Genomic DNA, 27,983 nt, shown 5'->3' with positions numbered 1-27,983 from the left:
ATTCACAATGTAAACAAAGAACTTGGTGATTATTTAATGCTGTGTGTCACTACTTGTTACAGATAGAGGATATTAAACACCAAACCCAATGTTACTTCTGGTATTAATCAGCAGGAAAAATATATTCCGCAGTTCTTGGAGATTACAAAAGAATCCTCTATTTAAATGTTTATTATAGAGTAGATACACAAGAAGTACAAGGTATACAACCTCAGCATACGTATGTAGAATACCTAATGCAGAAGCACTAGTAAAGTGGTAGACAACAGTGGGAAAACGTGTCTCTTGAAGTAGTACTGCACAAGTCACAGCTGGAACCTTGGAGGTTCATACACTAGATACTGTATACCCACAGTAATAGGCACTTTAATCTCTGTCTCAGTCCCTCTCAGTTTCAGTCTATGTCTGTCTCAGGCCCCTCTGAGATCCAGGCCCGTCTCTTCACAGGCACTCCRTCACTGGCGCGTCTCCTGTCCCCCTCCTCGCTACAGGGCCTGGCCTTCGTGTTGACCCCACTACCACCACCACCAGGGGCCTGGGGGGGCCTCTGAGCTGCATCAGCCGAGTGAGAGCTCCCTGAGTGCCAGGCTCGACGTCTAGGAAACTGCCTGGCTCCAGGACACACGGAAGGCCCGGTGCCCAAGCCCAGGCCAGGGCTCCTTTGTGTGGGCTTGGTTGCCTCAGAGAGGTGAGTGTCCCTGGGTGGGTGTGGGTGAAGCTGGAGAACGACAGACTCAGAGTAGGAGCTGTGAACACGAGGGAGGGAGGGATTGGTGAAGGGAGGGCAGGAGAGAAGGGTAATGGGGTTGAAAGAAGGAGGAAAGGAAGGGAGGGAGATGCGAGAATGAGGGGGTAGCAGAGCTGTCCTCCTGCCCATCGCCCCTCTACCTACTGCTCTTCCTTCACTTGTCTCTTCTCCTCTTCCAAGTCCCTGCGGCCTCGTCTTCCTCCTCCTGCTCTGCACCTCCTCTAGCTGGGTCTCCAGACTGTGAACGTCTGCAGTCAGCTGGTTGACGCGGTCGAAACGTGAAAGCAGACCGTTGACGCAAGACAGCAGGCGGTCCAGGTTGAGCTGAACGTCTAAGCCCGGCGCGTCGGACATACCCGAGTCCTCGGAACCCAGGGAGAGGGCGGAGGACAGGGGATGGGGGGAGGAGAGGGAGGATGAGAGGGTGGAGAGACAGGATTCTTGGGATGATCTGGAGGGAGGCACCACCATGCCCTCAAACTTCACCCTGTGTCTGAACTGTGGAGAGAAGGGAGGGAGGGAGATTTCAGAAGTTTCAATTTGTGTTTAATCAAATGAATGAATGAGTTTCCTCCATACCTCCTTGGCCTTAATGAGTCCCATCCAGAGCTTCAGTCTTTTGATGAAGAACTCCACCATCTCATAGTCCTGGGGCTCCATGGCTGGCCTGTACATCTCAGCCTGCACAACCCTGTACGTGCGGAGCAGAACAGCTCCAGAGAGACGGGCCAGCAGCCAACCTCCCAGCCCCAGCAGAGAGAGTACGTAGAGGGGTCCGAGGACAGGGTGAGCCCTGCTGAGCCTCTGCAGGACCAGGCGACCACGCAGCACAGACAGCACAGACACACCAGCCTGGTACACAGACAGGAACCCATCCACAGACCTGGAGAAGAGCTGAGACACAAACATATATGCATGAATAGGAAATGCATATTCCCATAGAGTGAGCTGTGTCTCGCATATTCCTGCAGAGAACCTTGGTTACATTACATAACCTTCCATTTCCTACCATGTGTCCAGTGTGAGAGAAGAGCAGCAGCAGTAAGATCAGTAGTAGAGCCACAGCAGCTATCTCTCTCCATGCCCGCTGAAGCACTCGACCAAAGACCACCCACCTCCGCACGTACCTCAGAGTACCCACCATCTGAAACACACATTTTTGCATTTTGATGGTAGTGGCACAAAATGTGAATTCCTAACCCATGGAGTTAGGAACTATTCAAATAATGTCATTCTTTAGGAACTATTCAAATAATGTCATTCTTTAGGAACTATCTTTAAGTTGTCCAGTACCTTGAGTACCAGCAGAGTGAGCAGTATGGCTGATATCTGTGTGGACCTCCTGGCCAGCAGGGCGGCGCTGTGGAACTCAGTGAAGGAGTCTGGTCTGGAGCGGTGCTGAGACAGACAGGAAGCAGCCTGGGACAGGAAGCAGAATCGCAGCACGGCCATCGCCAGGGACAAAGAGGCGAGGAGGAACTGTAACCAGCGCCAGCCCTGACGCACGTACTGGGCACAGTCGGTAGCCATGGCCCATAGCTCCACCCCCAGAAAGAGGATGGCAGAGAGGAGCAGGAGCACCTGGGGGGGGGGGAACCTATTGACGATCTTACATTTTTGCAATCCCTAATGAATGGGAATAATAGTGTTGTTTTATACAAACAAATTGTTTATCAAATGTTACCATGAGTGCAATCTGCAGGTCTGGTCCTGAGGAGGATGGGGGGATGAGTAGAGGATGGATGGAGAGGGAGGAGATGAGTGTGTGTATCTGGGTCTTCTCTAGTAGAACAGACACACACACAAACAGACTAGTCTCTCTGTGGTACTGGGTGAAGTCAATGGACACAGCCTTTAACCTGAGAGAAGAAAAGAGTACAAAGAATCATGTAGGATKATTTGTGTGGAACTGGTGTGTGTCTGTGTGCGAATGTGTGTAACTCACTGTGCTGTGGTCCAGTGTGTGCTGTGTAGGCCAGAGAGAAGCTGGCGTGTGGTAAAACTGCTGTTCCCCAGAAAGACTCCATTATTATGGTCTGGAGTGTGTATACAGCTTATCCGTGGTAACCCCACCAGGTGGAGGGCGGGGTTCTGATGGAGGTGTGGCACCAGGATGTTGTCCATCCACTGCCACGCCCCCTCCCACCTGAAACCAACACAGAGAGATACATGTGGACACAGCCCACACACACACACACACACCAATACACAAATCAGTACAGGGTACATACACACACACCACACACGCAGCCCTTACCCAGTGATGGTGTTGAGGTTGGTGGTCAGTGAGTGTTTGACGGCAGAGTGTAGCAGTCTTCCCTGGGTCTCCTGAACACTGTCCTGGTAGTTCACCATCAACACCACCAACAGGAACAACATGTGGCACACACAGTGCTGGGAAGGGGGGAGAGAGGAGAGAGGAGAGAAAATGAAAGAGAGAGTGAGTATATAGAGGGAATGAACAAGAGAGGAGAAGGGAAGATAAAGAATGAAGATGCATGTTATTTTAATTCCAGTACAATACCAAATGGTACTAAGTGGTTAGGAATATAAACAGTACACCACATATGTTCATTCCAGAGGATGTATGGGAGCTGTTTTTTTGTTTCCTGTTTACCTTCATGAGGGACCGTAGCGCTCTCACTTTCCTGGCCTCCTCCTTGGCTTGCAGTAGGCCGAACCCACAAGGGGGGTGCACCTTGCCCCCTTGCTTGCCCCCCTCCCTCTTAATGACGGTCTCCTGCCCCAGCCGATCATTCACCTCGGGGTCTACAGGCCTTAACACCATAGCATAGAACAAGGCCTGCACACACACCTGAGGAGAGGACATACAAGGGTTAAATTGCCAGTACCATTAGTAYAGGTTATAAGGTGCATAACTGTCTAGTTTCTCTTAGACTGAAAAGATATCAATAGATTAAAAGCCAGCAACTTACGTTTTACAATCACATGGGTCTACAGGAAATACAGAAGCCATACGGTTGCGTATCTCTCTCTCTCTCTCTCTGGTATGGTGAAAACATTCATTGCTGACAATTTGTTGCATTGACTATTGAGCCTCCCGTGTGTATGTCTCTATCTGCCTACCTTGAGAGGCTCCAGCAGCAGAGCGGAGGTGAGGAAGGCAGACAGGGCTGAGATGAGCCACATCAGGACCACTGAGCTAGAGAAGTGACTCCCATAGAGGCCTACTACAGCCAGGCAGGCCCCCAGCAACAACACAACCAGGGGGTAAATTACTTGCAGTGCCCAGGGAGGWAGCAGCCAGCTGGGCTTGCCACGGGCCACACCTGGGGGGGTGAAAAACATGGAAGAAACTATGCTCTAATAGTCTGAAAATATGATCAAGTTGTTTGATATGGATATTCAGATAGTTCAGAGGKTTTTCATGCAAAATAGACATCATTCATAGAAAGTTTTAAATGGTGAACTCTCACATCCACATAGTAATACATTTGGCATAAAGGGGAGGGAATTGTAACAAAGTTAGGATAAGTCAGTGTTAGTGGCTCACCTATGCGTGTGGTAGAGTCAGTGGAGTCAGGGGAGGGGCTGGGGAGGAAYGTACTGGCGATGGAGTAGACAGAGAGAGATGAGGAAGGCCTAAACAGCCCTGTCCCATACAGAGAGATGGGAGAGCAGGGGAGGTTGTGGATCTCTGTTCCATAGAGTGGTTTGTCCACACTCAGCTCAGACCAGCCACTGRGGGAGCTACCCTGGCTCTGGCTAAAACCCACAGAGAGATGAGTAAGACTCAGAAGTATTCTTTGCCAACAGGCAACAGTGCTATACAAATMACTATGACTGGTTGTTCCCTGCTATCTAGTCCAGTCTGATCAACTCTGATCTCCACTGAAAGAGGGGAGGAGGACTGTATATTCGGAGCATATACTGTAGACAGGGCTAGATACGGTATTATCTGGGGTTTAGGTCTGGAGTGTACTGGTCAGGCAGGTCTTACCTGTGGGACAGAGAGGTGGTCCTGGGGGAGTAGCGGCCGCTGTCTGATGTTGAGGGACTGTTGGACACTCCTGTGTCTGCTGCTATAGACCTCAACAGGTCCTCCTCTGAAACACCATGAGAGACAATCATTTTAGARGTATTCACACAGGAGTCATAGTAACACATATGGGACCCACACACACACACACACACCAGACAGGGTAAGGACATTGGGTTGCAGGTTGTGTCTCTGGTCTGGATGCAGGCCAGACAGGGATTGGGATGGACCCACAGGTGCAGTAGAGGAGGGTGGGGGGTTGGAGATGAGAAATCGGGGTGAGGAGGGTGAGGCTAGGCATAGCTTCATCAGGGCTTTCTTCCTCTTCAGCAGACGGGCATGACCCAGGGATGATCCCAAGGGGTCAGAGGTTATTTCCCAGGAGGGCCCTGGGAGGTCAGTGAGGCTGTCACAGGAGGGCCACAGGGTCATGCCATCTCCATCCTTCTCCACTGCCAGGTTAGTGGCATTCCAGAACTCAGCGTTGAATGCCTTGCTTCCCATCAGCTAAGAGAGAAGAAAAAGATAGCTTTCAGCCTTTTCAGTGTACAACTTTCACAAGAGAGTCAGAAAGAGCTGTGTATCTGTGTATGTGCATGCATTGACACGTGTGAGAGTTTGCACTCTTACAGAAGAGGGTGTGTCTCCATCCAGGCCTGACGGATCAGGTCCTTCAGGCAAAGACAGGAAGGAGGAGCAGGAAAGATCTGATTGGCCGAGATAGACGCCCATCTCCACTGACTGACACACAGGGGATGGAGGCACTGACATATCCACCGCTACCTGAAACACACACAGGGAAAGGGAAACCCAACCCAACATGTGTAGCTGAACCAAGCATCATCTCTGTCAAGGACTTTCCACATTACTCTGTTGATTTGGAAGCACTTTCCAAATCAACGGAGTAAATATACAATACACTATCACATTGACCTRGACATTGACCACATTGACTAAGCTTTTTATTGATAGAAATGATAACAATGTGTGGTTTAATAGGCAGTCATAGGATTATTTTTGTTGACGGGGCAACAGAAAAAATGGTTGGAGAGTGGTTGGAGAGAGAGATGTAGGAGAGGTACCTGGCTGTGAGTCTTTCGCAACAGGAAGCAGAGGAGACACTGGAGAGGAAACACCAGGATGGCAATAGTCATCCCCACTGCAACCGTTTCCCAGGTTACAAGCAACCGGGCCGAAACCGGTACACTAAAACACAACACCCTTAAAATGGCTGATTCTTTCACTTAACAGAGTTAATGCAGAGTATGTGGGACAGGTAACAAAGAATTGTAGAGAGTCTCAGGCAAAACATCAATGTTGTTGTTCAGCGCAGTGAGTTGTCCACAGTGCGAGAATGATTGACTCCCACCTGAGCACTTTCACAAGAACCATCCATTGTGTACACTATTGTCACCTGGAATGTTCTGGTTAGAATGCCATCTCACCTATGCCCCTCTGTGCCCACAGCCCCGTACCACAATGCCCCTAGTGCGAGGTAGAGGTGTAGCAGGAGGGCACACACCGTCACCCTCTGCCCCCGCCTYAAGCGGCTGTGGGCGGGGCGTTCCCACAGAGAGAGCCACAGGTGGCGCTCCAGCATTCCAAACGCCAGCTGGGAGGAGAGAACACGTTGGAACTGAGACAGCTCCTCAGGACCTGAGAGATAGATGAAGAGAGAGAGAGAAATCTGTTTTGGAGGCGATCGTGCTCTCCCTMAGTGTAAAGACAGATAAAGAGAGTTGTAGCACTTACAGGAGGCCAACATCTCRTTCTCCACTGTCCCTCCTCCCTCGTTCCTGTCGTTCTCCACAGACAGCCAGTCTTCTACCAGGAAGTAGAACAGGTGGTCTGTCTGAGGGTCCCACACCACCACATGCTGCACGTACCACGATGGGTCCAGACCTGGGAGACATACACACAAACAGGTATTGTTGTGTTACCTGTTTGGAATCTTACTACCTGGAGCCTCAATCTCCTGCTTCCCTTGTGTTCCAGTAGGCGAGTGAATACAAGACTACGAAGTCTTGCAATGCGAGACTACAGTAGTTGCCTGTGTTGTCATGGTTACCTGTGTTGTCATGCCAGAGGCGTATCTTCCACACCTCTCCCAGGTTGCTGTCCGTCTCCAGGTGGAACAGGTCCAGACCACTTCGTTGGAACGCCCCTTCCCACTGCAGGTGGCGTGAACCGCTTTTAGTCACCCCGTACAGACTGATGCCCACGTGGGCCGTCGTGCCTGATGGGAATTACAAATAAACGTGAACCAGGTTTGCGTTTCACTTTAACAAGATGCTTTCTCAGCCAGATGTTCTCTCTCTTTTACCCTCGTTCACTCCCACATGTTAGGACAGGACTGGACAGGTGAAACTCTCAGCAATACGACAGAAAATAAGTGGATCTATCGCTTACACCTACCCAGTCGTCTAAGATCTGCGAGTCCCTTACCTGCTCCTCGACGCCAGCCTGTTTTGACCAGGACTCTGTAGATGTAGCGTCCAGGTCGGCCACACAGTGGTACATGGCATAGTCTCAGGCTCTCCAGGTGGTCCAGTTTGTGGGCGATCAGACCCAGGAGGAAGTGGATCAGAACCAGGACAGCACACACAATCCCCACTACTACATTATGCATTGGACCACTGGACTGGGGTGATGAGATGGAGGGGGACATATAATACAAAATGAGTCAAATCAGTAGAGGAGGTTCCAATTCAAAGCTGTGTTCCAAGGTGGGTGAACAGGTGGTCATATTGAATGTATGATCATGTCTCGGAATTCTGTGTCCCTCTAACTTTCAGCATGTATGTGCATCTATTTAAGGCTGCTAACATGTATTTTCCCAGTGTGTACTAATGAGCTATACCATTTCTTGTGTTAACCTGAGGAGTATCCCAAACATACCGGTGGCAGTAGCACCACAGCGTCTGGATGGACAAACAGACTGGCCCCGAACATGGTGAGGTGCTGAGTGAGGCAGTGTGCTGAGTGGAGGGTGCTGCCCTCCAGTGGCCGGAGGCCCTCAGTGCTCCAGCTCCTCTTCCTCAGGCTGTAGTACTGACAAAGAGAGCTGAACACACACACTGAGGCCTGGACTGGAGCTCCACTCAGACTGGATGTCAGGTTCACAAAGAGAGATTGTACTGTGCTGTTAAGTCTGGAGATTACGAGAAATAATAGACAACAAGCTGCGTTAGTAAATGACTGGGACGTCATCATACACCATGTATAGAAGAAAATCAGGCCTCACAACATTCTGTCTGTGTAAAAGTGAACAACTTGTAAAAAGTTTTGGAAAACGTAACTGTCTAGATACAGAACACTTACAGAGGAGAGAGGAAMATGGTGTCCTCCATGGATGACTGGCTGGAGAGGGAGAGGGTCAGCTCTCTGACTAGGGAATCATGGGAGGCAGGATGACCTGGCTGGGTGGCCACTGTGATTCTCACATGTCCTGAGCCCACCAGAYAAGCTCCTGGAAGCAGGCTGAAGTTTAAGGAGATGTACAGTCCAGCATTGGGATSCATATTCTTCATTGCCCTCACTGTAAAATCCAGCCACCCTTTGGCTCGGAGTGTYAAGTTAACCATTGGGGCTCTTCCCTCGTCTCTGTCAATTCCACCAGATCTAGACCCAGACCCACTTCCACTTCCACCACTAGCCCGATGCCCAGCGCCGATCCTTCCTACAGTATATATTTTGGGCAAAGTAACCCTGATAGATCTGTCAGTGTCCAGGTTAGCAATGGGTATGGGCTGTCCCTGGGGCGTGGTGAACTCCATGGCAGCCAGAGAAGTAGAAATGGGTGGGTTGGCTGCTGAGAAGAACTCAGACCCCCCTTCCAAACCCAGGAGAATCTGTACCACCTCAGATCCCTGGACCTGARGCTGGAGCTGGGCACTGAGAGAGGAGGGAATGAGGAACTGGCAGGGCGGATGTGCTGGGTATGACTCTGGCTTGTCAGGGTTTAAWTGCCATTTGTTGGACTGGTTTGATTGGCGGCTGTTGACCGAGGGGTCAGTGGTGCAGAGGAGTTCCGAGGGGTTTCCATGGTAACCAACGGCACTGATCTGTGGAGCAGAGAGAGACAGGGGTTCCTCGTCGCGTGGCCGCGAGCGCATCAGAATACGCATGAGAGCCCTGGCATGGTCCAGGGCTGACACTGCAGTTTCAGATACATTAGAGTGAGTGTGAGGACCAGAGGAGACGAGTTTGGACTCGGACACAGCAGCCAACGAATTGCCTGGAGACAGAGAGAGAAATAACKGTTTTTGGTCAAAAATCTTGGACTAATTCCTGTCCTTGCTCTATGAGCATGTATCCTCCACCTTTTATCCTTGCATTTCCAACCGTCGATCCCACTCAGAAGTTGGTACAGTACCTATTACATGGAGGATGTTTCTGCCCGTGTCTATGGCTGTGTCATCTCCTAGTCCCGTCTGCTCTTCCATAACCCTGATCATTCTCCCCACAGATTCTAGAACATTCTCCTGACAGCCCTCACACACCACCTCACTTGGGACTGCCTGCAAGAGACAACACACAGAGGCATTCAGGCATCGAGGACAAATCTGTATCATTTGTGGGTCTTTTTTCCAGGCTTTTATGGCACAAACTCCGTCTGTGTAGACTATGGCCAGGTTACCTACAGTGGACTGGGCCAGGGCTAAGCTGATCTGGGCTGCATCCTGTAGAGAGTACACAGACAGAGAGGCCAGCGCCTGTGTCACATTCCCCCTGATCTCCCTCCTGTCCCTGAGATCCTGCTCACTCAAAGTCTGATCCACCTGTGACCGAGAGGAGAGAGATAGACAGGTAAAGGAAAGATGACGTTAAGGAGACGAGAGACACAGCCAGGTAAAGACAAAGGTAATGTTCATACCTGATTGAGCTGGCTGGTGAGGGCGATGGAATAGGSAATGAGCTGCTGTGGGTTACCCTGTTGAAGTAAACCCGATAGTTCGGTTTGGCTCTTGTTCCTCAGCCACGCTGTGATCCCATCTCCATCCACAGGTCTCAGCACTGTTATAGTTCTGAAAAAACAAAAGCATCCATAAATTGTCTTTTTTACAATTTACCTCCATAGGTCTCTTGAGGTCYGAACCTCTTCCCTGCATTCTCAGTTTTAAACTCATCTCCAGTTCACCTGTTAAGTGCTGTGACCTTTGACCCCAGGTGGTCCTCTACCTGCAGGATCACAGAGATGATTGACCGGTCCTTCTCTGGCCCCACCTCCCCCAGAGGAACCAGGCTGCCAAATGTACGCRGGGTACCCCTGTAGAGGGTGAGAAGGGGACAGGCTTGGCCCCAGCCTGGGCATGATGACGCCACCTGGAGAATATAGATAATCTGGGGGGACTCACTATCCTCATCCAGCCAACCTATAGAGTAGATACAGAACATCTGGTACACCATAGTAAAACATGGCAAAGACACCAAAAGAAGATTTGATTGTATCTTTGAGTCTTTGTTTCTATTACCTGAGCAGTTGTATGTTACCACAGTCTCCAGCAGGCGTATGTTCTCCCCAGGACCTGGAGTAAGAGTACACACCCCTCCATGGGGTGGAGGGTTGGGCAGGAGYGTCAGGCTAGCAAACCCCCATCTTCCCCCAGCAGGGTGGGTAACATTTAGGGTGAAGGTATAGTTACACCCCTCCTGCAGCACCCCCGGTCGGACCACCAGTTCAGGAGAGAGACTGCCCGTAGTGGTCACCTCGTTCAGGTCAAGGGTCATGCCGTTCTGATCCTTTTCYCTCCATTTGTACTGTGAAAAGAGAAAGACCATACATCAACTTTCCGTCWTAAGTCCTACAGAAAGCAGCCATGACAGCTGATGGTGCCTGACTTTATTTAATTTGTCACAAACGGTAAATGTTGTTTAGGTCAGCCAATTAGCTACGTAGAGGGGAACTTACCTGAACATGGCTCCCACACTTATCACAACGACCAGAGAGCACAATGGGGCGACTCTGGCTGACACGGAAAGAAGAGAGACTACTGCAGGAAACACACTCCACACTTACAGGAAGCACTGCAACTTTAGATACCGCCACCTAGAGGCATGGAGGAGTATTTGACATGAATATACTATCAAATAAAGATAACACAACCACACTGAAACTGAAAACGTTATATGGTCATTTTGACCACTATCGGGTGCATGGTATTGTTATTTCTGGCTCATTAACATATTTTGAGGCGTGCCTTGTAAGAGGCTATATTTGTTGCACCCGTTAGTGAGAATGCTGTACCAGTTTAACTGGTATGTGGTAGTAGTGCCCCATCAATTAAAAATGTATAGAGGACAGATTGGAGAGGCAGCTAGTCTTAAACTTTTAATGGTTGAGCATTTGTCTGTTTTGCCCTGCAGTCACTTCCAGTTTGGAAGCCTTTGTTAAAGGACCAGTGCAGTCAAATAATGTATTTTTCTTCTGTTTTATATATATTTCCACACTATGAGGTTGGAATAATGGTGTGAAAAAGCCCTTTTTGTGGGATGATATCACCAGTTGGTAAATGAGTTAATAGACCAATAAGAAAYYGCGTTCCAAACCTCTCTGCCAATAAAGGCTAGTTTTCCCCTCCCCCTCCCCACTCAGACCACTCCCAGACAGTCCCAGCAAAATTCTTGCTTGAGAAATTGCTCTTTGCTAAGAAGCTATTTTTCTATTTTTGTGTCTTTTCACCATTTTAATTGAAAACAATCACAGTGGGGTACTTAATTGTTACCCAGAAATGATTTGATATTGAGATAAAAATACCATTAAGGCCTCTACAAGTGCAAGTGATATAAAACACCAAATATTAATTGATATGCTGTAATGTGTAAAACATTACCTAGCAGCCAACCTGCTAGCACCAATCTCATTTAATTACAGTAAAATCCTGTAAAATACAAACACCATCTCCCTTCAATGAATTTAATTAATTCATCCATCCGTTCATTCATTCATTACGATGACAGTAGCATTTACTTTTTACAGTATAGTACGTCAATTATACAGTATTTTACTGTGTGTCATTACACAGTACTTGCTTTGATACTGTATATAGATTACAGTAGTTGTACTGCAATATGAAAATTGCATGAAATACAGTAACTTACTTACCACTAGCTGCCTACTGTCAAATTCACAGCAACCCATTTACAGTGCATGGTTGGCTGAACCACCTTCGTTGCATAAAGATATTGTGGTGTGTAGAGATAATGTGAGACTCACAGACTGTGTAGTAGAGATAGGTCTCCTCCCTTCCTTTTGGACAGTGAGGGTGAAGAGGTAGAGCTTGTCAGGCTGTAGCTTCCTGCTGGGGACAGTCAACCTGCTGCTGTTATACCCTACAAGCTGATCCTGGTCCTGGGACGACCACTCAGTAGAGTTCTACAGGCAGAAACGGATACCATTGGTACAATTATGAGAAAACATCCAGGTAAGACAGCAATATAAGTTAACATAAATGTAAGTGAACAATTTCTACCTAAATAGTAGTAAGGCAATAAAGGGTTCCTAATTCTGATTTAAATTACCTCAGTGATGAATTTCCAGTGGTAGTTCAGCTCCCCTTCCTCTCCCAGATCCACATCAGGATCATGGGACTCTGACCCATCCAGGATCAGGTCACTGTGGCTTGACACCAGTCTATGTGATCCCCCCCTGATGATGGGTACCAGGGAGCTGTGAACCACAGACAGCCTGGACGTCCTGTGCAGACGTAGAGGGGTTCCCTGGAGAGAGACAGTGAACCCCAGGCAGTACTGGCCCACCTCCAGGGCCTGCTTAGGGAGGGACAACAGTGGTGTAGTCACACCCACCAGGTTAATCAGGGTTACTGGATGTCCACTGCTGTTCTGGATTACTGGGTGCCCACTGCTTTGGGTTACCAGATTGCTGTCAGTCTTGTCAGCTCCACAGCCACTCCCCCTAAACACTTCCCATAGGTACATGGTCTTGTATGCGGTGCAGCCTTTGATGTCTACGCTTGCTTCAAAGTAGCTGGATCTAGACTTGAGGATTGTGGATTGGCCCTGGACTAAAGTGACCTGAGGGAGTGAGCACTGGAGTTCTCTCACCTCAGTGAGCAGTTGTGTGGAGACCTGGCTGACATTATTGAAAGCTGTGACTTGAACAATATATTTTGCAGCAGTGAGATATGTGTGGTCCACTGTATTGGATTTTGTGATGACAACTCCTTCACTTGAGTCTCCAAAGCCCCATTGAAACCTCAAATTGCTGCCACCATCTACTCTGACTGAGAATCTGACACTATAGCCTCTAAAGGTTTCTGTAGAATCACAAACAATCGTGACCTCCCTCACGGGCAACTGAACAATGGCTGTCTCATTCAGGGTTTCAGAGCAGAAGCCATTGCTAGCCATCACACCCACAGACAACGAACCACTTCCGGGTGAGATATACATCACTTCCTGTCCAATGACATGTAAGGGCTGGATCCCTTCTAATTGGATCGTCCAGGTGTAATCGGTTGGAGAACCACTCATGACATTTGCTTGGAAAGGGACCTCCTTTAGAGCTTCTAGAGCAGTGGAACAGCAGTTGACCAGTCGTAGGCCCCCGATCCTCTCAACCACCTGGACGGTCAATGACACCTGGGAGTTGCTCACCTGGTTCCAGGCTCGGGCTGTGACAGAGTGAGACCCAACTGGGAGGGTGGAGGTGGTGAAGCTTACCTCAACAAGGTCATATGATGGCTCAACTTCGTCAAAGGCTAAAGAGAAGCTGACATTGGTTCCTTTGGAAACGAATGGTGTAAAAGCAATATGATCTTCAGCGCAGACCGTAGACCTGCTAAGGTTTAGAGTCAAGCCCTGAATAGCATCCTGGATGGTGGCTCTGTGTGAGACTGCCTGCCAGCTAATACCATTAGAGACGTTCAGAGAGACATTATAGACCCCTAAATCTGTAAAGGTATAGATAACTGACTGATTGTTGTCCAAAACCACAGCACCTCCAGTACACCCAACAACTTTCCACTCCCAGTGCCGATCATTCCCTTTATTGACATATCCATAGAGTGCAACTTGAGTATTGGACGTTATAAAGAATGGATGTGTCTTGCCACCTACCTGAAAGTCTGCCTCTCTAACCTCCTCCTGAACTGTGAAATGTTTGGTGGCGTTGCTTGAACTGAGAACATTCTGGACCGACACACTGACAGAACCAGAACCCAGAGTCTCAAACATGTAAAGAAGAAAAGGAACATCCGTCTGTAAGGGGGAAAGGTCTGAGTTCACATTCCAGAGATACCYGAGGTCAGATCCAGTCTCCACAGTTACAGAGATGTTGATATACTTCCCTAATGGTATGGTGTCCCTAGCTGTTGACATTCTAGCCCCTGAAACTCGCTCTACTGCCTTTAGAGAAACACGGCTGGTTGTCTTGCCAAGTCCGTTGGAAGCTGTCAACTCAACAGATATATTACCTGGAGTTTCAGTGGACCACACAAAGTGCTCACCAACACTGCCAGTTTGGGTCACACCTCTCTGGTTGGCTAGCCAATGGTAAGTGACATTGGAGCCATGTGTTACTGACGCAGTGAGCAAGACACTCTCTCTGGTTGGTATGTAGCTAATGGATGTCAGGCTCAGACTTGAGAATTGAAGCCCTTGTATTCTCTCTAAAACTATAATCAAAATGGCTGCCTCCTGTTGGCTCACCAGGTTCTGGGCTGTGACTTTGACCTGATACACACCTGCTTTAAGAAACACATACTGAAAGTGAGACATCCCAAGCTCAGTGGTATCAGTGCCATCCACTGACCAGTAGAAATTGACATTACCTGAAACATTGCCAACTGCTGTTATGACAGTCTTTTCCCCTACTACTGCAAATGGCTGGCTGATTTTCAGCTTCAGGTCTGACACAGGAAGCAGTACGTTCACTTCCAGGTTAACAGAATCCAGACTAACTGCATTAGAAGCTGTGGCCTTGACTGTAAACCTGCCAGCGGAAGTAAAGACATGGGAAACATTTTGACTCTTTGCCAGTGGTGAGCCGTCACCAAAGTCCCACTGCACAGAAACATTGGTCCCAGGGCAACGCTTGACCCAAAGTGTCATCTTCTCATTGACAGTCAGTGTGTTGCTTTGACTGCTGTGTGCTATGGATGGTTTACTCACAGGCTGCTGCACAGCAACAGTGGCTTTGGCTATGCTCTGGCTGACTTTGTTACTTGCCATCACTGAAACATCATGGATCCCTTCCTCCTTATACACAAAGCAATGATGAGCCAGTCCTCTTATAGGAGAGCTGTTGGATGAATGATTGAACCACAGAAACTGATATCCAGTGGGCTGTCTTTTGGGGGCAGCAACTGCATTAAAACACACCTCTTTTCCTACTGCCACAGCATCCTGTGATGGGTGGATGGTTATCCCAGTAATGGGGGCCTCAATGCAAACGTTGGCATCATAAAAGACATATCCTACTATYCTGAGAACAGTTACGTTAACGTTATAAACCCCAGAGTTTGAAWAAGTGTGAGTAACAACAGAATTTCCATTCTGTACTGACAAAGGTGATCCATCCCCGAAATTCCAATGGAAAGTCAGCATGGAAACATTCCCGTTCACCAGTGCTTGGAGCTGTATCTCTTTCTCTGTCTRGGAACACTTCGATGGCAGAATTCCACTGATGGTCAACCTGTAGATTTCCAGACGGATGGACTGGCTAGCCTGGCTGACTGCGTTAGACACAGTCACTTTGACCGTGTAACTCCCTGGGGACTCGTAGACATGGGATACAGAGTTGTCTGTGATGTTTTTATGTCCAGACCCATCACCAAAGGTCCAGTCCCAGTGAAGACTGGAACCTGAAGCCACTTTGCCCTTGATTTCAGTTACAGACTTCAGTTCACTGGGTCCACTACAGCTCAACTGGAGACCAGATACCTTCTCCACCACTGCCACAGCTACCCAGGCTGTCAGTGCAGTCAAGGTGTTGTTAGCGCACACAGTCATGTTATAAACCCCAGTGGTCCGAGCAACATGGCTAACTTTGCCGTGGAATCCTTGGATTTCTTTTGAACCGTCCCCAAAGTTCCAAGTGTAAAGGATTCCGTCGTGAGATGGGTGTGAAGTGGCTTCTAGAAGAAAGSTCTGGTTGACCAGGGGAACCGGAGGAGATGGAGAGATGAGTATACGAGTCAATGGAGGCCGTACCTTCAGTGATATGGCRCCCTTGATGTTGTCGTATTGGTTGTAGACTTGTACAGTCAGTGTGTAGTCATCTGTATGAGTGAGAGACAGAGTGATATACAGGATTTAGACCGCTTTCTTTTGTCCACATTTTGTTACGTCACAGCCTTATTCGAAAATGTATTAAATTAAACAATTTCCTCAGCAAATCTACACACAATACCCCATAATGACAAAGCAAAAACAGGTTTGTAGACATTTTTGCAAATGTTACATACATTTTTTTTTTTTAAGGATTTACGTAAGTATTCAGACCCTTTGCTATGACACTCGAAATTGAGCTCAGGTGTATCCTGTTTCCATTGATCATCCTTGAGATGTTTCTACAAGTTGATTGGAGTCCACCTGTGGTAAATTCAATTGATTGGACATGATTTGGAAAGGCACACACCTGTCTATATAAGGTCCCACAGTTGACAGTGCATGTCAGAGCAAAAACCAAGCAATGAGATCGAAGGAATTGTCCGTAGAGCTCCGAGACAGGACTTTGTTGAGGCACAGATCTGGGGAAGGGTACCAAAACATTTCTGCAGCATTGAAGGRCCCCAAGAACACAGTGGCCTCCATCATTCTTAAATGGAAGAAGTTTGGAACCACCAAGACTAGTCCTAGAGCTGGCTGCCCGGACAGACTGAGCAATTGGGTGGAAAAGGGCCTTGGTCAGGAAGGTGACCAAGAACCCCATGGTCACTCTGACAAAGCTCTAGAGTTCCTCTGTGGAGAGGGGAGAACCTTCCAGAAGGACAACCATCTCTGCAGCACCAATTAGGCCTTTATGGTAAAGTGGCCAGACCGAAGCCGCTCCTCAGTAAAAAGCACAGTACAGCCCGCTTGGAGTTTACCAAAAGGAACCTAAAGACTATCAAACTATGAGAAAAAAGATTCTCTGGTCTGATGAAACCAAGATTGAACTCTTTGGCATGAGTGCAAAGCGTCACGTCTGGAGGAAATCTGGCACCATCCATACGTTGAAGCATGGTGGTGGCAGCATCATGCTGTGGGGATGGTTTTCAGTGCCAAGGATTGGGAGACTATTCAGGATCGAGGCAACGATGAACGGAGCAAAATACAGAGAGATCCTTGATGAAAACCTGCTCCAGAGCGCTCAGGACCTCAGACTGGGGCAAAGGTTTACCTTCCAACAGGACAATGACCCTAAGCACACAGCCAAGATAACACAGGAGTGGCTTCATGACAAGTCTCTGAATGTCCTTGAGTGGCCCAAATAGCTGTGCAGCAACGCTCCCCATCCAACCTGATAGAGCTTGAGAGGATCTGCAGAGAAGAATGAGAGAAACTCCCCAAATACAGGTGTGTCAAGCTTGTAGCGTCATACCCAAGAAGACTCAAGGCTGTAATCGCTGCCGAAGGTGCTTCAACAAAGTACTGAGTAAAGGTTCTGACTACTTATGTAAATGTGATATTTCAGTTTTTTTTATATAAATGATTAAAAAAATCTAAAAAAKTGTTTTTGCTTTGTCATTATGGTGWATTGTGTGTAGATTGATGAGGGGGYAAAATGTATTTAATACATTTTAGAATAAGGCTGTAACCTAACAAAAGGTGGAAAAAGTCAAGGGCTCTGAATATTTCAGAAGGCACTGTAGATTAATGGAYACATACCCTATTGTATTGAATGGAAAGAGGAGTGATATGCAAGCATCTATACTATTAGAATGAATTACAATAACTTACACATTGGTAGAGGTATGTTTACCTGGCTGTAGGTAGACGTGGCTCACAGAGTCTTGCACATACACCTGTCTCACTCCTCGCTCCACTGGCCTGTCCTGGGACTCAGACAGGGCAGGAAAGGTGTGGTTTTCCTGGGCACTGCCATCCCCAAAAGACCACCTACAGGAAATAATATTTAATAGCTTAGGGTTTTTTAAAGTCTCATCCGAAAGATAGCACCCTATGTAGGGCAATGTCCCCTTCACTGCCCTGGGGCAATGGGATCTCCTTAGACCAGAGGGAAGAGTGCCCGTCCTGGACCTCCAACACCACTTCCAGCAGTAGTTAATGAGAAAATATGGAGMAAACAGATATGCTACCCTCATTGATGTAATATCACTCCAAGCGAATACTTCTGTGAAAACAGAAAATGACCCTAACCTGAAAGTGACGCCTAGYGAGACATCAACTTTGACCCTGAAAGTGTAGAGACGCAGTGCGGCCACAGCGATAACCTCCTTGACAGAGAGAAATTCTGGGTCTGCCAGAGGGGTCATGGTGTCAGCAGTCAGAGTGACCTCTAGGGTCTGGGAGCTCACAGGGTTGGCTGCAGTCACCTGGAGGAACACAGACAAGTTATTAGTGAGGCCCTATGGGCCACTTTACTCTGTTATATGGGTATTATATTAAAAACAAGGTTGTTTTATCTTAATATAAATMATATGAAATGGATGAGCTTAGTACCTTCAGTTTGTACTCAGCTGGCTTCTTGAACATCACACTATAGGTGTCTCCCTCATAGGAAAAGTTATCCAGCTCGTCAATCACCCAGGTGTACTTTACTGAGGAACCAGTCTCTGCCGTGGCTGTAAATGCCTTAGAAAAAAACAGGTAACGGTGACAATGTATKATTTCAATACAGTAGCAGGGACGTGATCAGCAGAACAAATAAATAAAAGAAAATCAGATTATTTTCAAAGATGCACAAAGAAAACACAGATTTTCAAATAAATACTATAAAATACAATACAACTTTATATTATTGATGAAGTCGGGCTAACTCACCTGTGACAAGTCCACCAGCATCCTCAGATGTCCATGTGGCTCTACACTGAGCCCAGCCACCGGCTCATAGACACACACCTGTACACAGGTACTCTGTTCACTCACTCCATTCACAGCACTGACGTTTAGAGTGTGGACGCCCACTGAGGGTAGCACCAGGGACATGTGGGAGAACCAGCTGTCAGGGTAGTCTCTCTCACAACCAGGCCAGGAGTCAGGTAACTCTCCTGGGCAGGACGGGAGGAAGGGGACCCCTGTCTGGAGCACCGGAGCCAACCAGGAGCTGGTGGCCCCTTTTCCAGAGAATATTTTAACCACAATGAGTATAGGAGTGTCAACCAATATATGGATCTGGTTGTCTCCATCAGGCAGAGGATGGATCATACAAAGGCCAGAAATTTGACTTTTTGCTGGGGCAGGAGCTGAGGTTTCAGGGGTCATACTTATGGGCGTACTGATGTTCCCAATGTGAGTGAAGCCACTAAGTTCACTCTGGCCCGTACTTGAAATATAGCCATGCCCGTGCAGTGTGTCGACGTACAGCACCCGTAGGTCGCACACCACCCCGTCCACCCACTGCCCTCCATCCGGCGGGGACGAGAGGCCCCCCTCCCACCAGCCCCCCCACTCCGCCCCTTGCAGGGAGAGGTAGCTTTGTCGCCAGGGGGAGGAGGATGAGGAGGCGTTGTCGCGGCAACTCAGGAAGGTTCCAGGTCTCCCGGTGTGTTGGATGGACAGAATGTCATCGGGGTAAACACTGATCTCCCTCTCTGGCAGGATCTGACAGAGAGAGAATGAAGCAAAGTTATTTGAATTTCATTGATTCGACTTATCCAAAGCATAAAGCATGTAAATAAGAACTGTACATAAGAAACCCTCGGTAAATAAGAACATCTCACACATACACTAATATGAGCAGGCTCTAAGCAAGGAGCCACTCTCATGGGCAGGTCTGCCACCAGGTGGTAAAAGGGGGGTATGTCAGGGTATCTGGGGGGCAGGGGGTAGCTGTGCTCCCCTGTAGAGGGGGACTGGTTGTAGGGACTGCAGGGGCTGGTGACAGGGACACAGGCCTCCAACAGGTGGCACCAGTACTGTCCCAGGGCACAGCCTCCCGTAGTGTTACACAGAGGGGTGATAGAGCAACAACTGAACGGGTTCAGGAGAGAACTGCAACCTGCAGAGAGTGAGAGATGGATAAGGGAGAGAGATGGAAGAGAGAGAGCGAGAGAGAGCGAGAGAGAGAGAGAGAGAGAGAGAGAGAGAGAGAGAGAGAGAGAGAGAGAAGGAGAGAGAGAACGAGAGAGAGGAGAACGAGAGAGAGAGAACGAGAGAGAGAGAACGAGAGAGAGAGAACAAGAGGGAGTGAGAGAAAGAGCGAGAGACAGAGAGAGAGAGAGGAGAGAGAGAGAGAAAGAGGGAGTGAGAGAAAGAGCGGAGAGAGAGAGAGAGAAAGAAGAGAGAGAGAGAAAGGAGGAGAACGAGAACGAGAGAGAGAGAACAAGAGGGAGTGAGAGAAAGAGAGAGAGAAATGAGAGTGAGTACCAGTTATGTATACTGAAAGAATCGATCATCATACATCAGGGAAACACAAAAACAAACAGGAGTGAATCAGCACAAACGCACACAGGGCAAGTCTTCCGATACAACAACATCTTTATTAATAACCTGAGGTGTTGTTTCTTTTTTTCTTATTAACCCATCCCCTCTTCGGAGGACACAAATCCTTTTAGTTTTTTACAGCTTTTCTGCAATACATACATACATACATACATACATACATTTTACATGTACATTTTACATATACCAGAATAAATGATCTAGTGAGTCTGTCTCATCGCAGAAAAATGTACAGAGCTGAGATTGTTGTATGCCCCATATTATATAGCCTTCAGTTGGTGGCAAGAATTTTGTATAATAATTCAAATTAAAAAACTTGAAGTGCTGCTTAAAGTGTTGTTTTTTGTATCAGTTCATAGACCATGTGCCATTGAATCAGTACACCCATTTATTTTGCAACCTGTATGGCACAGCTGTCAATATTTTTGTTCTCAAATTAAACTTTACATTTCTATTTATGCCAATTCTTTCAGCCTATTTGTATCTTTAATATATGGCAGACAAACAAGTTCCTTACCTTCTCCCTCTTCCACTTGCCTCCTTCATTTTGGTGGCAATGCTGCAATCAGTTGATTATACATTTGAATTGAGCAGACATTCACATATAGTTTCGATAGCGGCATATGTGACTTAACTCCACCGTTTCTATTCATAATATCATTAATAAATATAATTTAAAAAAATTATAAAAAATGTTTTTTTTATTAATCAGTAAATTTGAGTTTAAACATAATATTTGTTGTAATATTTGTTCTATATTTTCTGGAGGATAAACCTGAAATTGTAACCGGCTTTGTATGGCTTGTTAAAGAAAGGGAGATACTTTAAACAAAATTTKATTTTCAATTAGTRGGAAATGAGAAGTTGTAATCTGCATAAAGGCAAAAATAAAAATGTTGAACAAGGGATGAGCCTTTCTTAATAATCTACAGAACCATTTTGGGGTATCACACATGTATAGTGATAGGTTTAAAGCTGTKATATTTAAAGCTTTAAACTCATATATAAATAGGCACATTTAATTTTGTCTGGCTTAGCATTCCAAATAAAATGAAATATTTTTTGCTCATATCATTTAAAAAACGAGTTGTCTGGAGTAGGCAGCGCCATTAGTAAGTAAGTAAACTGTGATAACATCAAAGAGTTAATCAATGTGATTTTTCCATAAACAACAAGTATTTACCTGTCCATGGTTACAGAATCTTATCTGTTTTTGCAAACTTTCAACTGAAATTGATTGTGMRCAATTCATTTATATTTTTTGAGARGTMAATGCCAAGTATGTCTACTTCACCATCCGCCCYTTTTATTGGTAAACTACAAGGTAGTGTAAACACTGTGTTTTTTAACGATCCAATACGTAATGTGGTACACTTGTCATAATTACATTTTAGTCCAGAGAGGCTAGAAAAGTGATCAAGATCTTCAATGAGACTGTGTGAGGATCCAGATTGTGGTCTTAAGAAAAAACTTGAGTCATCGGCAAACATTGACACTTTAGTTCTTATCCCCTGTTTTTATTTCTGTGTTCATGCAAGTGGCTCACTGTACAAATCCTCACTGTACAAATCCTCACTTATCAAATCCTCACTTATCTAATCCTCACTTATCCTCACTTATCAGGAGCTGCAATTTAGCAGTATGCCCAGACCTTGTTTTGAGAAAGAAATGAAAGATATCTCAGTTCCAAGGTCTCAGCTTAGAGAGAAAAAGCCTTGTGAGGTGTTGCTCTGTCACATGTTATGAAACAGCATTGGTCGGTCACGTGAATGAAACAAAACAGTAATGATTAATTAATTATGCTAAATCATGCAAATATAACTTGTCTGTGTACAGCCGTATATAAGACAACTGTTGGGTTTGTCCAGGCAGAGCTCCTGATTGACATGTGTACTATGGTGCATTGAGTTGGTTGGAACCTCTCCAGCGCGCTGACAATAAACAATGATTCATTTAAGATTGACTTTGAATGTCCCTGTGTAAGATTTTTTGCACAACAATTTGGCGTCACGAAATGTTTGCTAATTTATAAAAATTGAAAAACGTCGGAACTATCACATTTACATAAGTATTCAGACCCTTTACTCAGTACTTTGTTGAATCACCTTTGGCAGCGATTACAGCCTTGAGTCTTCTTGGGTATGATGCTACAAGCTTGGCACACCTATATTTGGGGAGTTGCTCCCATTCTTCTCTGCAGATCCTCTCAAGCTCTGTCAGGTAGGATGGGGAGTGTCACTGCTCTGGGCTCTGGTCTCTCCAGAGATGTTCAATCGGGTTCAATCCTGACTAGTCTCTCAGTCCCTGCCGCTGAAAAACATCGCCACAGCATGATACTGCCACCACCATGCTACACCATACGGATGGTGCCAGGTTTCCTCCAGACGTGACGCTTGGCATTCAGGCCAAAGAGTTCAATCTTGGTTTCATCAGACCAGATAATCTTGTTTCTCATGGTCTGAGAGTCTTTAGGTGCCTTTTGGAAAACTCCAAACGGGCTGTCATGTGCATTTTAATGAGGAGTGGCTTCCGTCTGGCCACTCTAACATAAATTGGTGGAGTGCTGTAGAGATGGATGTCATTCTGGAAGGTTCTCCCATCTCCACAGAGGAACTCTAGAGCTTTGTCAGAGTGACCATGGTCACCTCCCTGACTAAGGCCCTTCTCCCCCGATTGCTCAGTTTGGCCGGGCGGCCAGCTCTAGGAAGAGTCTTGGTGGTTCCAAACTTCTTCCATTTAAGAATGATGGAGGCCACTGTGTTCTTGGGGACCTTCAATGCTGCAGACAATTTTTGGTACCCTTCCCCAGATCTGTGCCTCGACAAAATCCTGTCTCAGAGCTCTACAGACAATTCCTTCGATCTCATGGCTTGGTTTTTGCACTGACATGCACTGTCAACTGTGGGACCTTACATAGACAGGTGTGTGCCTTTCCAAATCATGTCCAATCAATTGAATTTACCACAGGTGGACTCCCATCAAGTTGTAGAAACATCTCAAGGATGTTCATTTGAAACAGMATGCACCTGAGCTCAATTTTGAGTCTCATAGCAAAGGGTCTGAATAGTTATGTAAATAAGGTATTTCTGTTTTTAACTTTAAATACATTTGCAAAAAAKCTGTTTTGGCTTTGTCATTATGGYATATTGTGTGTAGATTGCTGAGGTTTTCTTTTTTTTAATCCATTTTAGGTTAAGGCTGTAACGTAACAAAATTTGGAAAAAGTAAAGGGGTCTGAATAATTTCCAAAGGCACTGTATATATAAATTCTAGTTGTACTTTATCAAACACCTTTTCAAAATCTGCTATGAAGACCAGGCCTGGTATCTTTGATGTTTCATAATTGTTGTATACTATCTCCAATATATCGTCCATGTAAAAAACTTGTATGATCAGGATGAACAATATCTGGTAAAACCTTGTTTGTTCTATGTGCTATGCATTTCGCCAGGATTTTRGCATCACAACATTGAAGTGTGAGAGGCCTCCAGTTTTTAAATGGACTGGATCTTTATACTTACCACCTGGATCCTGTTTCAGTAGTAATGAAATCAAATKATCTTATTGAGTACCTGAAAGTCTACCATTTTTATAGGAGTAATTAAAACATGCAAATAATGTATCTATGAGTACATCAACAAAGGTCTGATATACTTCTACTGGTATACCATCAAGCTCTGGTGTTTTTCCAGACTGATAATATTTAATTACCTCAAAAACTTCCTCCTCTGTAAGGTGGTGTTTTTTTTTTACCTGGGGGCACCAGGTGATGGTGGGGGCTGCAGTAGGGCCGGAGGATCTGAACTCTGACCAAGGTGGACACTTCTCTGGGCTGGCTGACCAGCTCCACTGATACCACCTGGCCAGCATGGCTGAACCACAGCCCAGGAAACAGCAGCATCTGAGGTGAGGATAATAAAGTAATCAGACACAAGGGGGGGGGTTGTAAATTGGATTTTAGCATGGCTGTGGTCAAAGCCGACACAAGGTGATGCCATGAGTYCGACATCCATATCAAGAGTTTTGCCTGAAATCTGACGACATCCTAATATGAATGCAGTCCAGTAGGTCAATCAACAACAAAAAGAGTATCATATTCGGTTCCCTCAGTGTGAAATATTATGTCACTCACCTCCACTCTCTTTTGGTCAGGGTCTGGGACTGTAGGGAGGACTTGTAGCTGTGAKCTGGCGTACACACCCGACATGAGAGGAACACCTGTGAGGTAGCTGTCTAACGAAGGCAGGGAAACTACAGGAAACAGAGGAAACACACACATCCATTAGCACACTGCAATATAACGTGTTCATTTGTGACAATGTTACACCCCTTAGGTCTCCCTATGAAGACAACAAACACATTTCATTCTGAATTATAGTTTGCAATGTCGTATTAATGCAGTAAACTCTCCATGCAGTCTCACCTGTAACCACCTTATCACAGAGGAAGAGGTACTGTCCATCACACACTGTCTTCCTCCTCTGTCCTGGTGAACCCAGGGCCATCTGGGTACAGCCCCCCAGGCTCTCCCTGTCCCTGTCCCACCCAGGGTGGCTTTCTGTTCCCAAACCCTCGCTTCTATCCGGCCCTTCTCCCCTGCCATCCCTCAGCCAGACCCACTCAGTGGATTTTCTATACAAAAATATGCATACAGTACCAGTCAAAAGTTTGGACACACCTACTCATTCAAAAGTTTTTCTTAATTTTTTACTATTTTCTACATTGTAGAATAATAGTGAAGACATCAAAACTATGAAATAACACACATGGAATCATGTAGTAACCAAAAATCTAAATATACAAATCAAAATATACTTCAAAAAAGCCACACTTTGCCTTGATGACAGCGTTGCACACTCTTGGCATTCTCTCAACCAGCTTCATGAGGTAGTCACCTGGAATGCATTTCAATTAACAGGTGTACCTTGTTAAAAGTTCATTTGTGGAATTTCTTTCCTTCTTAATGCGTTTGAGCCAATCAGTTGTGTTATGACAAGGTAGGGGTGGTATACAGAAGATAGCCCTATTTGGTAAAAGACCAAGTCCACATTAGGGCAAGAACAGCTCAAGTAAGCAAAGATAAACGACAGTCCATCATTACTTTAAGACATGAAGATTAGTCAATCCGGAAAATTCAAGAACTTTGAAAGTTTCAAGTGCAGTTGCAAAATCCATCAAGCGCCATGATGAAACTGTCTCTCATGAGGACCACCACAGGAAAGGAAGACACAGAGTTACCTCTGCTGCAAGAGGATAAGTTCATTAGAATTAACTGCACCTCAGATTGCAGCCCAAATAAATGCTTCACAGAGTTCATGTAACAGACACATCTCAACATCAACTGTTCAGAGGAGACTGCATGAATCAGGCCATGGTCGAATTGCTGCAAATAAACCACTACTGAAGGACACTAATAAGAAGAAGAGACTTGATTGGGCCAAGAAACATGAGCAATGGACATCAGACCGGTAGAAATCTTTCCTTTGGTCTGATGAGTAAATTTGAGATTTTTGGTTTCAACCGTTGTGTCTTTGTGAGATGATCTCCACATGTGTGTTTCCCYCCGTGAAGAATGGAAGAGGAGGTGTGGGGGTGCTTTGATGGTGACACTGTCAGTGATTTATTTAGAATTCAAGGCACACTTAACCAGCATGTCTACCAAAGCATTCTGCAGGGATACGGCATCCCATGTGGTTTGCGCTTAGTGGAACGATCATTTGTTTTTCAACAGGCTGTGTAAGGGCTATTTGACCAAGGAGAGTAACGGAATGCTGCATCAGATGACCTGGCCTCCATAATCACCCGACCTCAACCCAATTGAGATAGTTTGGGATGAGTTGGACCACAGAGTGAAGGAAAATCAGCCAACAAGTGCTCAGCATATGTGGGAACTCCTTCAAGACTGTTGGAAAATCATTCCTCATGAAGCTGGTTGAGAGAATGCCAAGAGTGTGCAAAGCTGTCATCAAGGCAAAGGGTGACTACTTTGAAGAATATAAGATATAAYATATTTTTTGATTTATTTAACACTTTTTTGGTTACTACATGATTCAATGCATTATTTCATAGTTTTGATGTCCTCACTGTTATTCTACAATGTAGACAATAGTAAAAAATAAAGAAAAACCCTTGAATGAGTTGGTCTGTTCAAACTTTTGACTGGTACCGTATACCCAAAAATTTAAGAGAGGATGGTGGGGAATTAAGTGAATTAGTGTAGTCAGGTGACAGAATATAATGTATAAATCTGTTAGAAAGATCATAAACTGTTTACTCACGACGGGAAGGAGTTGCGGATGAATGTCTGAGTTTCAGTGCTTCGGACTGTGGCTAGATCCCCACCCTTCACCTGACGACAGGTACCCTTCGCCTCCAGCCATGATGTCGCTGACTCTGACAGCCAATAGCATTGCAGACTGGCCAGATGGACCTGGGCTCCTTTGGGGCAAAGGTGCTCATCTGGAGGAACAACATTGACCATTGCCACTTGATTACCAATTCAATTAATATGAACATGATTAATCATACCATTGCTAATTTGTCAATTCTGTACAATTTGGAAGAGGTATTTGTTAGTCAAGCACACATGTTATCTCATGAACAGATTATTGTTTTATGTGATAGCCTATATCCCTTTCTGTTTAGTATTGCGGGGAAAAACACATACATTCTAATCCAAAGCAAACCAGACTAATGTTCAGCATCAAACATCTGATTAGAAGAGAAGTCAAAAAGTAAGTCAAGCTTACCCCATAGAAATACATAAAGCTGTCTATGGCTCACCCCCCTGTAATGGAGGGTGATATCAAATGAAGTTCCTCACCAACTCCAGCTGTGAAGATCACTGCCGTCCACAGGCTCCAGATCAGGGCTAGGTTTTCAARAGCTGTCATCTCTGTCATCTTCTGTAGTGAGTCATACTCCCAGGTGAATGGAGAGGAATGGAGGCTAGGCTAGCAGAACGCTGGAGCTGATCACAGCTCCAAAGGGTTCCGTTTCACGGCCTGGCCCCCAAATATAGTATGTCTCTCTATATGTTCCTCTACCTCTGTAGCTCCCTCTACTATAGGCCCTCCTCCTCTCATCATGTCACTTGTTTTCTCTCTGAACCTTTTGTCATACTCCACTTCCGCCCTCCTTTCCACTAGTTTAATGTTGTGTAGTGGGGTTTGTCCCTCATTCTCTCACTTTGTCTCTCACTCACTCACTCACTCTCTCTCTCTCTCTCTCTCTCTCTCTCTCTCTCTCTCAGAAACAGGAGCTCTCCCCACATTTAACACAATTGTTTCATTCCCTTTGCCCTTTTCCCTATCTCTAGGGGGGTTGGCGGAGCAGAAAGAGGAGGGGGAGGCCATATTGTTTTAAAGGCCTGTGTTATCCTCTCAGAGAGCCTGGTGACTTCTAGCTCGTCTCTCAGCAACAGGCAGAGGAGCAGTGGACAGAGGAGGCCAGTGAAGCTATTTGCATGCTGTAAACCTCCTCCTCACTCAATAGAGAATGAGACAGTTAAAACTACTCAGGCAGGTTACTGCTACAAGGGCCTCCCCAGTCCCTGGGCTCCCTACTCCCAGTCCTAAATCAGAGCACAAAGGATTTGGGTTGTCAGTGTTGTGTGAACTATGGTAGCCCTGGCTTATCTTTTGAACTTTAAAGAGTTTGGGTGAAGAA

At 46.2% G+C, this 27,983-nt stretch overlaps 1 protein-coding gene across 2 annotated transcripts; it reads right to left on the bottom strand.

The window, feature by feature from the left end:
* Positions 1 to 27: 27 nt before the first annotated feature.
* pkd1b (polycystic kidney disease 1b) lies at positions 28 to 27,553 on the bottom strand. Of its 2 annotated transcripts, XM_023993237.2 has the most exons (38): positions 27,139 to 27,553; positions 26,594 to 26,774; positions 24,739 to 24,947; positions 24,448 to 24,566; positions 24,069 to 24,216; positions 19,601 to 19,872; positions 18,696 to 19,475; positions 18,375 to 18,506; positions 18,072 to 18,247; positions 17,674 to 17,810; positions 12,270 to 15,988; positions 11,965 to 12,123; positions 10,660 to 10,797; positions 10,223 to 10,508; positions 9,889 to 10,123; positions 9,625 to 9,775; positions 9,392 to 9,529; positions 9,124 to 9,268; positions 8,070 to 8,985; positions 7,647 to 7,899; positions 7,194 to 7,389; positions 6,817 to 6,984; positions 6,501 to 6,650; positions 6,194 to 6,404; positions 5,831 to 5,954; positions 5,379 to 5,531; positions 4,904 to 5,255; positions 4,710 to 4,815; positions 4,263 to 4,474; positions 3,836 to 4,038; positions 3,366 to 3,563; positions 3,006 to 3,142; positions 2,694 to 2,894; positions 2,433 to 2,607; positions 2,042 to 2,329; positions 1,758 to 1,892; positions 1,328 to 1,642; positions 28 to 1,246 (listed from the first exon to the last, which is right to left on the bottom strand). In XM_023993237.2, exons 1-38 carry the CDS (start codon positions 27,215 to 27,217, stop codon positions 395 to 397), a joined length of 12,549 nt encoding a protein of 4,182 aa, XP_023849005.1. In that variant the 5' UTR covers positions 27,218 to 27,553; the 3' UTR covers positions 28 to 394. The 2 variants fall into 2 exon arrangements, with proteins under 2 accessions (XP_023849005.1, XP_023849004.1); XM_023993236.2 differs by having other exon boundaries at positions 6,194 to 6,650.
* Between the last annotated feature and the right edge of the window lie 430 nt (positions 27,554 to 27,983).

Source organism: Salvelinus sp. IW2-2015, linkage group LG8, assembly GCF_002910315.2.
Source record: "Salvelinus sp. IW2-2015 linkage group LG8, ASM291031v2, whole genome shotgun sequence".
NCBI classification, from domain to species: domain Eukaryota; kingdom Metazoa; phylum Chordata; class Actinopteri; order Salmoniformes; family Salmonidae; genus Salvelinus; species Salvelinus sp. IW2-2015.
The sequence above is the reverse complement of the archived record's forward strand: the minus strand, read 5'-3'. Positions and strand labels throughout refer to the sequence as shown.